The 17,262-nt window shown below is 42.1% G+C and overlaps 1 protein-coding gene across 1 annotated transcript; it reads left to right on the top strand.

The window, feature by feature from the left end:
* The first annotated feature begins 15,986 nt into the window (after positions 1–15,986).
* On the top strand, positions 15,987–16,421 carry LOC124585876 (molybdenum cofactor biosynthesis protein 1-like). The gene has a single exon (XM_047131399.1). It carries the CDS (start codon positions 15,987–15,989, stop codon positions 16,419–16,421), a length of 435 nt encoding a protein of 144 aa, XP_046987355.1.
* The last annotated feature ends 841 nt before the right edge of the window (positions 16,422–17,262 follow it).

Here is a 17,262-nt window from a genome sequence, read left to right as displayed (position 1 = left end):
TTTCCCGACACATGTCCACATAACGTATTTTCTTTATTTGTGTGTGAGGAATGTTTCCTGAAAGTTTGGCTGTACATTTTTTGTAACACCCAGTATAGAGAGTGAGAGTGGTCCTATCATACTTCCCCGGGGCACTCCTGAGAATAACCCCAATACCCCTGCCTCTGATGAACACTCACCATCAAGGACGACATTCTGGCTTCTACTACACAAGAGGTCATCTCGAGCCATTCACATATCTTGAAACCTAATCTGTAATTTCAGACCTTCATCAACAGTCTGCAGTAGCGCACTGTGGCAAACACTTTCTGGAAATAGCAATGTGGAATCTGTCTGTTCCCTTCATCGCTGATTTGCAGGATATCTTGTGAGAAAGGGGCAAGTCGAGTTTCACACGAACGATTATTTCTAAATCTGTGCTGATTTGTGAACAGAAGCTTTTCTGTCTCATGGAAATCAAAGTGAAAATACATTCAAGAATTCTGCAGCAAACCAATGTTAAGGATATTGGTTTGTAATGTTGTAGGTCCATTTTTTTACTCTTCTTATATACAGGAATTACCGTGCTTTTTTCCAATTGGTTAGGACTTTGCATTAAGCAGGAAATTACAATAAATGCATGCTAAGAACAGGACCTATGCCATAGTGCACTATTTGTCGAGAGACCCATTGCTGAAATTTTGACATTATGTTGGCTAGACAGTAGGTTGGAGGATTCAGTTCTGATACTGCACAGCTCTCAAATTATACTTACTAGTTATTAGAGGCATTTGATATCCATAGGTGACACCAGACCAAAACCAGACTGACTCAACTATGCGCTGAATCTGTGGGTCTTCACACTTGAGACATGCATTGGTACCTGGCCATTTCCGCACCCTTCTACAAGGATCATCAGGTATCAGAGAAATGCTTCACTTATTGTGAAAGGAATACAATACCACTGATCCAAGTTCCGCTGGAGGACACCCTTTCCTGTTGCACCACAAAGAGAGTGAGGGCAAAATGACTTCTCTATATGCCTCTGAATGAGCCCTAATCTCTCTAAACTTGTCTTCGTGGCCCTTACATGGAATGTACATTAGTCGCAGTAGATTGTTCTGCAGTCAGTGTCAACAGCCATTTCTCTAAATTATCTCACTAGTGCTCCTCAAAAAGAATGTCGCTTTCCATCCACCGGTTTCCATGTACACCACGATTCTTTGTGCACTACATTTCCCGGGGGTTTGTACTGTAGTACTGTGTAGTGGACACCTAGAGACCCCACTGAATGTGTCGAGATGGTTGTGTACCGTGTGAGTCAACACAGCTCTCCCCATTATCTGCAAAAAAAGTCACAGTGCAGTTACAGTAAGCTCCTGAGGTACTACCTGTCAGCTATAATTTGAAGTTAGCAGTCGTCAGTTGTTGTTGGCTCTGAGCAATCTCTGTAGTGCCGATTTTTAACATTTTGTTACTGCAAACGCTGTGGAATGTTCATATGGCGTCGCTGTAGCATTTGCCAATTGTGTGGTAACTTTCCATGCTGACAAACATTCTGACTGTAAAGTAACAATGCTTGGGCAGTCTTTAAGCATTAACGCTTTAATCCCTTTGCAAAGTCAAACTTTTTGATGTTATATTTGACATGTGATCAGTTTGTTTATTTATTTATTTTTGTAATTTTATTTTTGTGGTTTAGGACAAAAACTGTAGTGGTAGTGTATTTCTCCTAGAGCCCTTATGTGAGCTACTATTTTCCACTGTGAAAATGAGGCAATTTTTTTTTCCAACTACACAAGTGACGATAGTAGTGATCTGACAATAAACAAAAACTGTTTGTTGTAGCAATTTTTATGCATCTGGTACAGTGTACTATCACAAGATACCAGGTACATCTACAGATGGTAATATATATATTCCCAAAAGCTTTGTAAAACCACTAAGTGGTTGGCAAGTACGCTTCCCGAGATTCACAAAAGACATAATTGTGTAATACCGTATTTACTCATATCTAAGCTGCACTTTTTTCCGGTTTTTGTAATCCAAGACACCGCCTGCAGCTTAGAATCAAGTGCAAAGTAAGCGGAAGTTCTGAAAAATGTTGGTAGGTGCCGCCACAACTAACTTCTGCCTTCGAATATATGTAGCACTACACAGGCATGCTTTGCAGGAACAAAGATAAATACTGGCGTCAAAACCTCTGCGTCAGTAAACAAATTTAAAAAAAACGGGGGAGGGCGGTGGGGCGGGGTGGGGCGGTGGGGGGGTGGGGGGGGGGGGTGGAAGACGAGCTTTTTTCTCTGCCCCGAGTTTTGACCACTGCATTTTCATACTTTACCCAACAAAGTAAATACAAATTCCATATTCTTCATCTCTGAATGTTGCAGCCTTTCAATGTACTATGAAAATCCGACTAGAAGACTGTTTGGGATGTTTGTCAATATGGCCAAGTCTACGTTCTGAATTTTTGTCCTACCTGTGACAAGAGATGGTTGTTAATAGCAACTTTTATGAATTGTGAATAACATGCAGTATTCTCTTCACGATAGGAATAATACGAATGTAAACATTTTGCCATGTATTCCTATGTGTTTCCTGCTATCTCATTTAAATCCTGTCTTCCTAATAAACTACGAAACTAGAGTGAGACAACAGTAAACGCGGAAGAATATATATATCATGTCATGTTTATATTCGTATTATTCCTATGCTGAATAGTGATACAGTCAGAAATGAAGCACGGCAACTGACTAGATTTTTAAACCTAAGATGGCTCTAATTTCTGTGCAGAATGTAATGCACTAAAGAGGCATCTGCAAAAATTTTCAAACGGAGAAAGTTTTTCGCTAAACTTTCGTTTGGAACATCTATCATATGCAGTCTATTAAATGGTTCTTGTTGATCATTATCAAAGAAAGTGGCAGTGTAAGTAACAACAAATAGCAGTCTCTTGCCATTGTTTTGCTGATGAGACGATTCCTCTCTCTCTTTTTTTTTTTTTTTTTAAATTGTAAGCGGCAGTAGCGTGCGCAAAAGCAAGCCATCCCGCGAGCGGCGACAGGCCGTAAACACGCATAATCAGAATGCGACAAACAATGCATGGCACAGTACTATAATGCATTTTGAGCTTAGAGTGACGGAAACACCTATAACAAAGAGAACGGCACTTATCAGATCAAAGAAAAATAAGCAATCAATTCAAACCAGACGAAGCACGTGAAAAAGGCTCTCTAGTATAAATACGGACGGAGAGCCTGACACAGAGCAATGACTACCTGGTAAAGCTTAACTGCTAAGTTTACCACACGCACCAAACTACTGTAGCTGTATTGTCATTCATTCGACCTAAATTGTCTCATATTGCAATGGACCAACTTCGTTTCGGTTTGGAGATGTTGTCTAAAACGTTTCTCCCCCTTGAACTTCGAGTCACAAATTTCAAGTGCTGCTTAGATTCGGGAAAATTTTTTTCCTTGATTTCGACTCTCATTTTTCAGGTGTGGCTTAGATTCGAGTGCGGCTTGGATTTGGGTAAATACAGTAAGTGTACTTCCCAAACCATTTTGAGAAACTATTTTGATGGAAAGCATATTTTCCAAGAGCCATTAAAACACTGTTATTTGGCGGGCTGTATATTTCTCACAGCCCTAAAAGCTATATTTCATAACAAAAAGAAAGTAAACTGGTGCAGCGGACTATCACTGGTTTCCAGGAGCACGTAGAAGTGGTTCAATGTATTCCCATAAATGCAGTAAAGAAACACAGCTACTGCTAAGTATATCTCTCATGACCAGTAAAAGCCTTAAGTGACTCTTTGCAGCAGGTTGACAGACTGTACTGCCCATGTGAGTCACACTGCCCCATTAACGAATGGAGACACAGTGCACTCTGCTAAAGTAAATGAGAGTGCAGGTTCGCTTTCACCTACATTACACAGTCAGTTGTACTTAGTGATTTCTGGTGGACTAAAGAATATTGAGAAAGGAGAAATGAAGGAAGATAAGTGTTTAATGTCCCATAAACATTGAGGTCTTTAGTGTCTGAGCACAAACTCTGATTGTTTCAAGGATGGGAAGGCTATTTATTGTGCCCTTTCAGAGAAACCATCTCGGGCATTTGCCTATACTGATTTAGAGAAAGCTCAGGAATCCCAAGTCTGGGTGGACTAGATGGAGCTGTAGAGAGCAAAAACTGTAGAGGAAAACAGAGATTGGAATACATCCAGCAGATAATTGAGGCTGTAGGTTGAAAGGGCTACTCTGAGATGAACAGGTTACCTCAGGAGAGTAATGCATGGACTTTATCTGTTAGTCGCCCTGAATGTGAGTCCAGTGAGCTCACCACTGTGCCACCTCGCTCGATATATTGTGAGAGAAGTTCCTGATTTAACCATTTCACAGGATGTGGGAAGTGTACTTACCATCAACTGTATTTCTTTACTGTATTCCTGAGAACACATCATACGAGCTCTGTATGCACCTGGCACCTGATGTTAGTTTGCTGCACCAGCTGAACTTTCGGTCTGTTATGAAATGTAGCTTTTAATTGTCATTAAATGTCACTTGTTCCTTTCAGAAGCAGTTGCAAATATATGTGCCACCAAATAATGTTGTTTTGAAGGCCACTGGGAAGTATGCTTACTACCAAAGTAATTTTTCCATGATACAAGGGGAATATACTTACCACAAAATTAATTTCTTTTTTTGGACTGCAGAAATGATACAGTTACCACCAACTGACCATACTTACCACTAATTTAGTTGTTTTACTATGCTCTTGGGAAAATGTTGTACCTCCTCTGGATGTGGTTGACCTTTTGTGATAATATGCTAAACAACTGGTGTCTGTTTGTCATGACATCAGTGCTGTTGTCACTTGTTACAACAGAACACATTGTTTCATTCTGCAATATATGCTATTGTGACTTGTCTCAGCTCGTTTCTTTAAGTAGTGTTAAATGAAGTTTCTAGGATTGTAAAATAGATAGTCAAATAAAAACAGAAAATTCCTTTTTTTCACATCTAGTAGTAACACATAACAGCTTACTAAAGACAGTGGGAAGTATACTTACCACTATAGTTTTTTGCTCCTAAATCACAAAAATAAAATAATCAAAAATTAAATGTAGTTGAAACTTCTAAAATGATACCAAAACAATTAACTTTACAGGGCTGCTACAACAAATGTGCCTACAAATGGGTTAAAAACAAAGTATGCAAGCTGTGGGGGCAGTGTGAAACATTTTTAAGCACTGTATTTGAAAAATATTATTCATTTTGTTCCACATCTAGAATGTTAGGTTTTGTGGATTTTTGCCTGTACATTAATGGGTGTGGATGCGTTCAGTGGAGGCAAGTGTGTCGTGTATGATTTTTCTCAGTAAATATGTCCTACTGACGTTGCAGTATATCTCCAATGTTCTGGATGCATCAAATGAAGTTTAAAAGACAGCTAACTGCTGCTGCTGGTATGCCTCTTCATGTAAATGTCAGAGTTACTATTATTATTCAATACAGAAAGGAAGATTACCAGCTTAGCAATTTGCTGAAAATGAGTTCATTAAAGGGAATATTACAATTAACATCCTGTTAGCGGCAAATTAATTAGAGATGGGAAGCAGCCCCAGATTGGAGAAGGAAATTGGATGGATAGCTGACTCCATAAAAATTAATACATTTCATACTGTGCTCGAGCACAGGCAATAAAAAACAGTGAGCAAACATGATGTGTGTACTTGTTGCCTCATGGTCTCCTGCGAAACTGAGGTGCTTGAGTAAGCTACATCGCACTGCTTCGTTGTGTGCTTGTTGTCAAGCCAGTTTATGAAGTACACATCCCTCTTCATTTTTATATAACTTTGTTTTGAATGCACTGTACAAGAATATTGAATACCTTGAAAATTATCGAGTTCAGCCATTCATTCACATGTAATATTCCAACAGCTCCATCACCGATGAGAGCCTTCAGGGGTGTAAAACGAGTAAGTGAGAAGTGCCACTGAACTACTAACAACCATTTTCATCTACTACTAATCTGCTCACATTAATCATTATTCAAGGGGATCAGTTCTACATCATTTTATTTTTATAAATATACAGAGAAGCAACTACTTGAAAAAAGCCAATGCTCTGCAACTTAAACTGCTCTGCCAGTATTTTGATTTAATACTTCATGCTAAATGGGCATTTAATTTTACACAGGACACTGTCATCTAAACTTATTCTGATAAAATCATATACTTCCTTCCTGTGCAATGCCCTTTATGCTGTCAATGCCACGTTGGGACCGGTACAGTAGTTAATGTTCCGTGGAGAACCAACCGTACCTGCACATAGGCTATTATTATGATGGAATCACCACTTCAAAAGGCATTCCTGTCTGCTCCCAGAGAATATGTTGCATGGCTAAATATGGTTTTCTGTTAGAAAGTGTTTGTGCGTTGTGTATTTGAGGTGGGACAGGTAGTTAAATTCACATATCCAGGTAAATTATTGGTGGACTGGCTAATAAAACATTTTTTGCTTTAATTTTGAATATTTGGGGATTTCCAGATTGCTCCTAATGTCGGCTGGCAGATGTTAAAAGGGTGTTGCACCTGAATATAAAACAGTTTTCTTAACCCTAAGGTTCAATGCATATTCTCTATGGAAATTATTTATATTGTGATTGTTATGGTTGCAAATTTTGCAATTAATGCTAAATTCTCTCTTGTCCATTTGAGCAGCTCAGAGGTCAGCATATCTTGCTGCTATGTGGAGGACCCAGGTCCAATTCGTGGTAATGCCTTTTTTTTTAAGGGGCGAAGCTACCCCACACCCACACTGACATGGTGACCATCACCAAAGTTCTACCATCACCTCCGTTTGCTTCGTTACAATTGAGAAGTGCACAGGATGTGGGGTCATGATGTTGTCCGTAGGATTACCCACTAATACAGGCACTTTGAGGCGATAGAAGTGGTCGAGAAGTGAGCAGAAGGTAGCAGTTTTAAGGGCAGGGGGAGAAAAGTGCCAAGGCAAGCACCAAAGGAAAAGAACTTCTGCAATAGTCTGGACAGATAGTAAGAGCAGCAACAGTTTCTTTCTGTCTGCAAGGGTGAGGTTGTCGTTAGTTTTGGGTATCGTGCGATGCTCGATACCATTGTCGCAGCTTAAAACACTCTTTACGAGTGTCAGGCCTATTGAGGAGGGGTACTCCTGGGCTGTGCACCTGAGTGTCTCCTGTGTCACCTGCAGCACCTGTACTTGTAACATGCCAAGGTCATTATACGAGTGGTCAATTGGCCATAAAGAGGTTTGGTTGGATATGTTTATGTTTAGTGTGCAATACTGCGTTCCCGTATTGACAGTTGGTCAGCTAGATATTTGCAGCTGGTAATGCCATTTAGTTTTGCTGTAATGCAGGGATTCACCAGTGTTTATTTTGCCTGTGAGCTTGTGCTGTCCACAGGTGATTAATTGTCCCTAGATAGAAGTGTTTTTCAGCAGTTGTGTTTTCACCCGTAGTTGTGGTCGTAGTTTCCCAGGTTAAGAATGAAGTGATTGTCAGAGTGTCTCAAGTTCCTTTACAGTCATGTGGTGAGTTTTTTGAATATCTGTGTGTGAGTCTCAAGGCCGTATTCTCTGTGAAGGTCGACAGTGTGTGTGGACTGTGGTGCACTTCGTTCTGTATCACCTGTAGGCGGCACATGTGGTCAGAGCCAAGTAATCCCAGACTGCAGCTGCATGTATCATCATGGATCTAATCAGTATCATGTACACGGACCTCGATACCCTCCTATTCAGTGTGCTTTACCTGTTGAGCTTAGAGTAACACTGTTTGAGCCTTGCATTTGCTCAGTTGGCCTGTCACTGAAGTGTTTGACTTTCACACTGAAACGTATTGGGCGTGTGTGTAGTGTTATTTGTCTGCAGTCTTAATGTGGGGTCCAGCCCACTCATCTTGTATAGGGTGCCTAAAGGATGCTGCATTATCAAAATGCTATACAACAATTCAAGCAAACAACATTAATAGTTTTTATTACAAATAAGAAGCTTGACAATGCTTAACCTGGAATTTACAATGGTGTCGCAAGCAATAGGCAACATGCAGTATAAATGCGAGTCCTTTGCTATATACAATGTTGGTGCAAGTTTGACACACAGTTTGTGGGTCACTAATAACTGTTATTGTAGCATTCTGCACTAGGCCTGTCCGTATACTGTCCTAATCCTGTCCAAATACTGAGTGGCCGAGGCTGGCAGGAGCGGCACTTATATTCTCTATGTCTAGGGGCCTGCTCCCGTTGTGGTGTGGTCCTTGCCAGTGGGCTATTGGCTGACGGTGTGTTCACTGCCTACTTTGCTCTTGCGATCTTAATTTTCATTCCAGAGCTTGTGGGTATGCCAGAACACTTAATGTTTGTGCAGTTGTTATGGTTTGTCAGTGAACAGAACTGCTTCACACTTGTCAGCATTTGCTTTAACACACTGTCCTTCCAGCTAGGCAGTTTTGCTTGCAGTTGCGAATTATGCCTGATGGTTTTCAGTCTTGCACTAGGATGGTAATGTCATCTGCGTAGATGGTTGCCATTGTGTTTTGTTCAGTTGGAAAGTCATTGACGTAGAGATTAAACAAGAGGGGCCCTTGGATGCTGCCTTGGGGTACTCCCATTTGTATACTGTGTTGTGTTGACTGTTTGCCCTGAACGTCGGTGTTGAAGCTTCTGTGGGTGAGATATGAGTGTGTAAGATGCATGAACTCGTCGGAGAGACTAGCAGTGCAGAGTTTGCGAATGAGACGATTGTGCCGTAGATGCCTGAAGACCAGGAACAGCGCTCCTGTAGCTTTGTTGGTGTTGGGGGTGTGTGTAATATGTTCTTCTACACCGAGGAGTTGTTGTGTTGTGGAGTGGTGATTGCTGAATCCAAATTGCTCCAGTCTCAGCGAGTCATTGGTGTTGCAGTGCATAGTAAGATGTTTGAGAATCATCTTCTCAACAATCTTATTCAGGGAGCTCAGCAGGCTGATGGCTCCGTAATTTTGTGGTTGGGAGTGGTATTTCCCTGGCTTCCTGAACATCAGGACAGGGAAGTGTTGATGTTGTAGAATGGTATTCGTCATATGTGTGAGATGCTCTATAGCTTTATTCGTGAACTCCTGGGTGACACGGTTTTGAAAGTGATTGGGACCAGGAGCTTTTCTAGCTGTTTTGTGCTTAATAACCTGTGTAATTTCATGTGTAGCTGTATGTATTGTTACATTGCACTTGGGCTTGGTTACAAGGCATGTAACCTCCTGGTTCATTTCAAGTAGCAGCGCTGGATTGGAAGGAGCCAGATTCAGTGTGAATGATGTTGCTAGTGTTCTGGTCATCAGCTCATGCTTCTCCTCCATGGAGTATGCTGGTCTGTAAGGCGGTGGTAAGGGCTTTGACAGCTTCAACAAGTTTCCTGCTTTGTGTAACTTTGGGAATTTGTGGGATACGACTTTTCAAGCATTTCCTTGAACAATGCCCAATTCACACGCTTGTAGCTCAGTATCCTGTGAGATTCATCATACTGCTGTGTTTCTTCCAAGTAAAGTATTACAGGTGTTTGGTGAGGCCAAATCATGTATAATTTCAATGTTGATTGTGACTATAATGCGCATCACATCTAATGTCTATCACATTTAGTCTCTGTTCCCTGTTTTACGTGTCACCTCAGCTGGCACTAGTGTAATGTAGTTTGGGCGCAGTGCATGTTTGCATAGTTTTTTTGCTATTGGTGTTTGATCTTTGTTAGTTCCAAGCAGAGTGTTTAGCATTAAGATCACCAGTAGCTTTTAGTCACTATGCTATGTTGAGTATTGTGCTGATATCGCTTGTTATGATGTTACCAGATCAATTGTATATCGATATCAATGTAGTGTTCACTCAGTTGACTTGACCCTAACAGCTGTGGCTTCTAGTCTTTCAGGTTCAGGGATCTTAATATTTGTGTATTCTTTGTCTCAATATATGATGATTGCTGTTCCACCCACAGTTGTGCCTTCAGATGGTCCGTACAGTAGATGTGATATCTTGGGAAGAGCAGTTGTTTGTGTGACTGGAGCTCAGCTTCATTCATGAGAGCATTCCAGATTCCCTTCTCCTCCATAAATGCAGCTAGCTCTGCCCTTTTGTTGCCAATCCCATCTGCATTCCAGAATAGCATCTGGGTCAAAGTACTGTTGTTTGTGTTTTGTGGTGTATTATCTATGGAAGAGTGTGGGCAGTGTGGTGATAGCAGTTTGTATAGCAGCCACGCACTGGCTGGGTGTAGCCGTCATGAGTTTGTGCATGTGTTACGATGAAGAGCCTCAAGAGGATCTTAAGCCACGTGAGTGGGGAATAGTGTATCCACTATGCCTCTGATTGTGGTGAGAATGTTTGTTATGTCAGCCAAAGTGTTGGCGGTGGTGTTGGTGGCTGGTGGTCCTTATGTTGGTGTACTGGATGGGCTGGCTTGTGTGTTATTCATGGTTCGTATTTCATCAGGGGTCACCTGTGTTATTGCTGTGGTGAGGGGGGCAAGAGTGTGAGTAACAGTTACATTGTTCCTTTGAATGTATTCCTATGTTTGTCTGGTCTGTTGTGGGTGTATTTGTTGTGGTGTGATAGTGTCCCCTCTTTTGTTTTTTGGGTACCTTCGTTTCATATCGTGTTTTTGAGGTGCCCTAGTTTGGGTGTGTCTTCTGTGATCTCGCGAGTGTCACAATCTGGCCTAGACAGAGTTGACTTGGTGTTGTCTGGGACCGGCAGTGTTGTCATCAGTACAGGGGCAGTTTCTAGCATTGCAGGTGTGGGTTGTGGTTCTGTTGTTGTGGGAATGTGCCATGAGTTTGTGGAGCTCTGTGCATCCTCAGTTCATCCACTTCCACTGACAATGCCAGTAAAAGAGATTCCACACCTTACTGGTTGGGGGGTGGGGAGTGTCTTGGAGCTGTTCTGGTTACCACTTGTCTGTCTTTGGCACTTTTGCACCTTAGAGCTTCTTTGTATGCTGCACACCATCTGTTGTTTGCACATGGACCCGTCCACATTTGGTACATTTGATAGTTGTACCAAGTTTAAAGTGTCGTGCTACACGGTTACCAGTGCATTTGCAGCACCGTGTGCCAGATCACATCGGGTGCCACACGGCCAAACTGCTGGCAGTGGTGGCACTGTTGCGGGACACACGGAGGTGTGTATATTTCTGCTGCGACCATGTGAAGCAGGAGCATCTGTGTCAGAAAGTTGCAGGAGTAAGCTGTGTCGTCCAACTCCACTAAATAGTTTGGCTGCAGTCTGTGTGTCACAAATCCCCGAATTCATCTCATGCTCTCACAGTCCCAGCTGAGAGCTGTGATTATACCATGAAGAATGTCATTGAGGGTTGTGGTGTCAACTCCTTTCACGATGTACATTCGAGTTTTTCCCCCTTGGGTGCTATATTTATGATACTCAATTCCCCCAGCTTTGATGAATTTCAGGAGTTTTGTGCAATCTGTTTTGTTGCATACATACAGTGATACATGGTCCCTTGTGAGTTTTGTGTTTGGTATATGGTGGGGAGTGACATTCTACAAATGTATTGTTTAGCTCGCCGAGGCAAGTGTAATTGTGTATTATGACCAGTGGGAAGCCAGTCGGTGTAGTGTTCTGCGTAGCGGCTGGGGTAGTGTTGTGTAGTTGAGGTGCTGCAGAATTGTTTGTATGGTCCCTCATATTACCGATGCTCAGAACTGGTGTTGGTAAAAGCACGCTGCATTTGCCGTGTGAGTCAGTAGGCGCAGTTGTTCATGTATGTTGCTGCTGATTGCATTTTGGACCCACCAGCTTCCAAGGTCCATCTTTGTTCCACGGAGCTGTCACTTCCAGCTCGAGGACTACTGCGGTGATATTGAGGGCCTCTCTAGTATATTCACTGGTGGTGTGACTGGTGTTGGTGTTGCTGTTGCTGTTGCGTTGCTTCCACCCGTCAGTTGGACAATGAGCTCATGCTGTCTCCGAGCCATTGCTTCTTGATTTGTGGCAGCAAAGTCCAGATTTAGCTGGTTCATCACTTACTGATAGGTGGCAAAGCAAGACAGAAACGTTGAAGGGAACAGATGGCACTCCTGCCTCTTGTGCTGCAGACTTGCTACGGGTCGTCGGGTGGAATCTGCTTGGTGGATCTGCCGTCTCCCAGACATAAGGATACTTTTAAGGATAGAATGTGGATATGAGACAATTTTACTTTTTCGTCTGAAAAGACAATTTTGCTTTTTTAGTGTACATACAGAAGAGGGGAGTCCTTATGACTCACTTGTGCAAGATTCAATGCACAGTGCAAGAGGGCACGGGTGGAAGACAGCAGCCTGTACTGGACAGTGATGTCCAATGTGAACGTGCCCCATACACTGAAATACCCTATTAAAGAATGGGAGAGTCACACTGGGGAAGCTCCAACCACAGTTGCAGGAACTTTGAGCCAGAACTCTTGGCCACCTAGCACTGTCAAGTGTGTAGCAGCGTGTGCTTGTTAGTGACACTCCAAAGAGTGTCCTGTGGCATCTACGCCAGTTTTAGCGTATGTGTAACACAAATTTCCTCTCGCAGCTACTGCAGGGTCAGGGGGAAGGCAGCTGCTCAGCTGTGACTCACCCGTAGTACTGCCCGTGGTTTTCCTTGGTGGGAGGACTGGAACGAGGTGCACCAAGCCTTGTGATGCCCATTGAGGAACTGTTGGACTGAGGCGTAGTGACTCTGAGGTCAAGAAAGCTGGCAGTGACCAGAACAGGGAGTGCTGACTCACGCCCCCCCCCCCCCCCCCAATACTGCTTTCAGTGATGCCATTGCAGAGGATTACACTGTGGTTGGTCATCTGGTTTTGATGTGGCCCAGAACATGAAGCTTTCCTTTGCTTTTTTTTGCTAAATTGATTCTTACTTCTGGACACAAACACCTATACAGAGCAAATGTATTGGCATCCAGGGTTTGGTTATTTGGGGGGGGGGGGGGGGGGAGTGACGGTTTGTTGTTGTTTCCACCCCCCCTCGCCCAGCTTCCCTCAAAAATGCAACTCGCTAGCAACCTCGCTGTTAGCATACGACAGACATCTACAATTTTAATAACAATAATAAACACACAAAAATACATTAAATTATTCAATATAATAGTAACAATACAAATAGGTGGATCAAAGAAGGGAGAAAAAATAGAACAAACAAAAGAACTTCAGAAAGTGTACAAACTGACATGGACACACTATAATAAAAGAAACATTTCAGTACAAGGCAAACACATGCGCTACAATACAGTTGTTGTATCAGAAGCACTCTTTGCATCAGAAATGACCACAATCTGTGGACCAGGCACCACAAAGCAGAAAGAATACAATGCAAAATCCTCAGAAAATTTTTTGGAGCAGTGCACAGAGATGGCATATGGATGAAGAGATCAACCAGTGAATTATAAGAACACAGAGGCAGACTCAGTCACAATCAGAAAACACCGACTAACGTTCTGTGGACTCATACACACAATGAACAGCGACAGATTCACAAAGGGATTTAGGATGTAGTAAATGCCTTAATCAAAAAAACCAGTTGGTTTCAAGAAATAGAAGTAGGCTAAAACGAGCAGGAATCAGAATGGAAATGATGAATGAAAGAGACAAATTCAGAAACAAAATTATGAACATAAAACTTGAAGTAAAGGGAAGGAAGAAATCAGAGAAAATATGTACATATCAAAGGAAACAAGAACACAGTCAAAGAATGAAAAGATTTTGGGAAGAGAAAAGGGAGGAGGAAAGAAGGAAAAAGCTGAACAATCACGTAACAACCAAGTTGAACTCTGTCAAAGTGTGTGCTCACCATCATTATTTCAATAAACATTATGACTGTACAGAGGTCTGCAAACACATGTGAATGAGGGGAATACTGTTTCTATCAGTGATTTCCAACTGTATTCGGGAAGTCATTCTTTCTGTTGTTGTTGTATCGGATCTGTTGTTGACAGCTGGTATGTTCAACCCAGTGGTGTGCAGCTTTACCCGGCTGGAATGTTGTCAATCAGACCAAAAGCATGTCCTTGTGGGCAGACCCTAGCACGAGCAACTGAAAAGTGTCCTTTATTACATGTAGCTTGTCATTGCTGGAAGAACTTGGCATTTTTGACACACTTCTGTTTCCACGCTACCTCCTTCTCCAAAAGTTATGTGTGCATTTGGAAATTGGTGAACTAAAAAATATAAAGACATCGTGTCATTCTGCCACATCTGTCTGTAGTGTGCATTATGGGGTGCGTGTATGATACAAGGCATTTAGGTATGGTGAGGTTACTTAGCCATTAGTGTTCACAGTGGCTGGCATAAAGGAAACATGACAAGTATTACATTAGAAAGCAACAGCGATAGCTTTCCGACCGCATAAATTCTACTAGGCAGAGTCAGAAGCAGACACAGTGGCCTGTGCCAGATACGAGGGTTGGAAGTGGCTGAAATGTGAGTCGTGGGACAGAGAGAAAGAGAGAGAGAGATAGAGAACACACAGACAGCACCATAAAGCATTCCCCATCTCTTTCTGCACAGAATGCACCACACTGCTGCCTTCAAAGGGCACCCCAGTATAATATGTTGTTTGGGAAGTGTTTGGTAGTTATCATCATTGCTATGACCTCCCCTTGTATCCACTCCTGCAAGATTGTGAAATCTACAGCCACTGAGGAGATTTATGTGAGATGTTCCTATCAACTTTATGTAATATTCATATTGCACACTTCTGCAGACAAAACAGATTTTCGACCTTAGCTTAGGAAAGAAAAGAATCATCACAGATCATTAAGGTTCAAAGAACTTGTCTTCAACACTGTAAGGGATCCGTGATCCCACAAACATAGATCCTAGAATCTGACGCCCAGGTCGATAGCGGACAGGAGTCGATTGTCGAGCGCTGCAGTAGGCAGTAAGACTAGTGCTGAGTGCGCAGTAGTATGGTAGAGTGTCGAGTGAGAAGTAGAGTGGGAAAGACGGGCAAGAATGGTGGTCGAGTGAGTTGTAAACGGTAAAATTCACTGGAGTATGACGAGTGAGCACGTCCCCCTGATCGTCGTGGGGTTGACTCTCACTAATGCCAATTCGCGAGTGATAAGAAACAGAAAGTCACAAGTGCCGAATTACGTGTTTCACGTCAACCGCGTCGGCCAGCAACAACCATGGATTGCAGTAAGGATTGTTGTGAATGTTAACCATCAGCATTGCGTGTGACAAAGTACTGAAAATCAGCAATCAATAAAAAGAGATAACCGCAATTAGACGTGTAAGGCAAAGGTAGCAACTGCCTCAGAATTTGTGTGCTAGTAGGAAATATATATCAGTTGTACATCACAACCTTTGTGATACTTAACAATAGACAAACTTTCAATCATTAGCTATTCCGTCTCAGAACAGCCGCATTCGGTTGAAATACTCCTGAAACCACAGCAGAACAACCAATAGCCTTTCATCCATTAAGCACACAGTCATATATCATAATAATTAACTGTTTGGTATCTTCGGTAAATTACCCAAAATCCAGTAAAGGAATTAATCGGGGGTGTTTCAACACAAATGCTTAAAAATTCTTTTGTAGTTAACCTATTTTCAGATCATGAAGAGTTCTTTGTTACAGCTTGTATTTTTGTTCCAGGTGGCACTGAACTTGATGGCTGTAGTGATGTCATGAAGGCACAAAGTCGGAAGTTGTTAAAAGTTCAGAAACAAGATTTTCAAAAGTACTTCTTCTTGGATACCAATATTTCGCCCCTGTTTGTGTTGGATACACAGATGTCTCAGTTGTTGTCACATAATTTGAGTGTAGTGACTGAATCTAGAAAACAGTTTCTTTTGCTTCCCTGTACCCCAACCATTATGTGCAATGCAGGACTCCTAACTAGACAAACACACAGAGCACAGCCCTCTGTCTTCTCTTGCCATTTCTGCAGTTTGGGAGCACAGTACGGAAGTCTGACTCATGTTGACCGGACCGGCAGGGCGAAAATGGTCGACGTGGGTTTGAAGCTGTTGACAGAACGGACTGCTACAGCACGAGCAAAGGTTTTTGTGGGACCCGAACTGATGAAACTCGTACGAGAAAATGGTCTGAAGAAAGGTGACGTACTTAGCGTTGCTCGCCTGGCGGGAATTGTGGGGGCCAAGCAGACGTCCAGCCTTATCCCTCTGTGTCATAACATATCTTTATCCTCTGTGGCTGTGGACATTGAACTGGACTCTGCTCTCAACTGTGTGATTATAACTGGCACGGCAAAGTGTAGAGGGCAGACGGGCGTGGAGATGGAAGCTCTCACTGCTGTATCGGTGTCTGCCTTAACAGTGTACGATATGTGCAAAGCTGTGAGTCATGACATTGTGATATCTGAAATAATGCTTCTGGCCAAAAGTGGGGGAACTAGAGGAGACTTCCACCGGACATGAGCATCTGTGTGGGTCAGTGAAATAAGTTAAGTATACCTGGTGTGACGTAGGCAAATTTCATTGTCTGTTCGTAGTTATCATAAATTATATACACATCGAATTGGCCTGAATATAAGTTGCACCTTTAATTTCAAAAAAGAGAGAAACTTAATTAAAAATAATTTGTCAAGTTGCCCATTTACAAAAGCTTTTCAAAATGTGATTTACCCTTAACCACTTTTTTTGTAGTACACTGTAGATAAATTACACACAAAAACAAAGCTTTCAGTTGCAGTTTTCATGTAAGACACTCTTAACTTCACTAACATTCATTGTTTTGTCACTGTCAGTATTTTTGTCACTCTCCTCCCAAAGTACAGTGCCGTCGCTACAATCCCGGGCATTGCATGTGCAGCATTTCTTGAACCGTATCTTTAAAAAGCACATCTGTTAGATGAATAACTGTGAGTTTGAAATTTGCAACGTAACTGTACCGAATTCCAAAATTTTCTCTCAATGTTGTGCTTCATTGGTGAAGAATAAATTATATTCTTTAGTTAGAGAAAAACTGTGCCTGTCCCATTGTCTAAAATAGTGAAACTGTGAGAATGGTAATACAGAGGGGTCCAGAAAAATGTAGACTCTCTTTGATAGTCAATATTGATGGAACAAAATGGCATAGTGTCAAAATTCTTGCATGGGAGGAAGATCATTTTGTGTGTTCAAAGTGACACCTGTTAGCAGCCAAGCAACATCAATGTTGCTGAATTGTTGACTGAAGTACAGCTGTCAGTGTTGCCAGTGTGGTAGCTGCACAGGATGTCTTGATGGTTTCTCATATCTCATTCAGTGTAGCTGGGTT

The sequence above is a fragment of the Schistocerca americana genome, unplaced genomic scaffold (assembly GCF_021461395.2).
Source record: "Schistocerca americana isolate TAMUIC-IGC-003095 unplaced genomic scaffold, iqSchAmer2.1 HiC_scaffold_51, whole genome shotgun sequence".
Classification (NCBI taxonomy): domain Eukaryota; kingdom Metazoa; phylum Arthropoda; class Insecta; order Orthoptera; family Acrididae; genus Schistocerca; species Schistocerca americana.
This window is presented reverse-complemented; position numbering and strand designations above follow the sequence as displayed.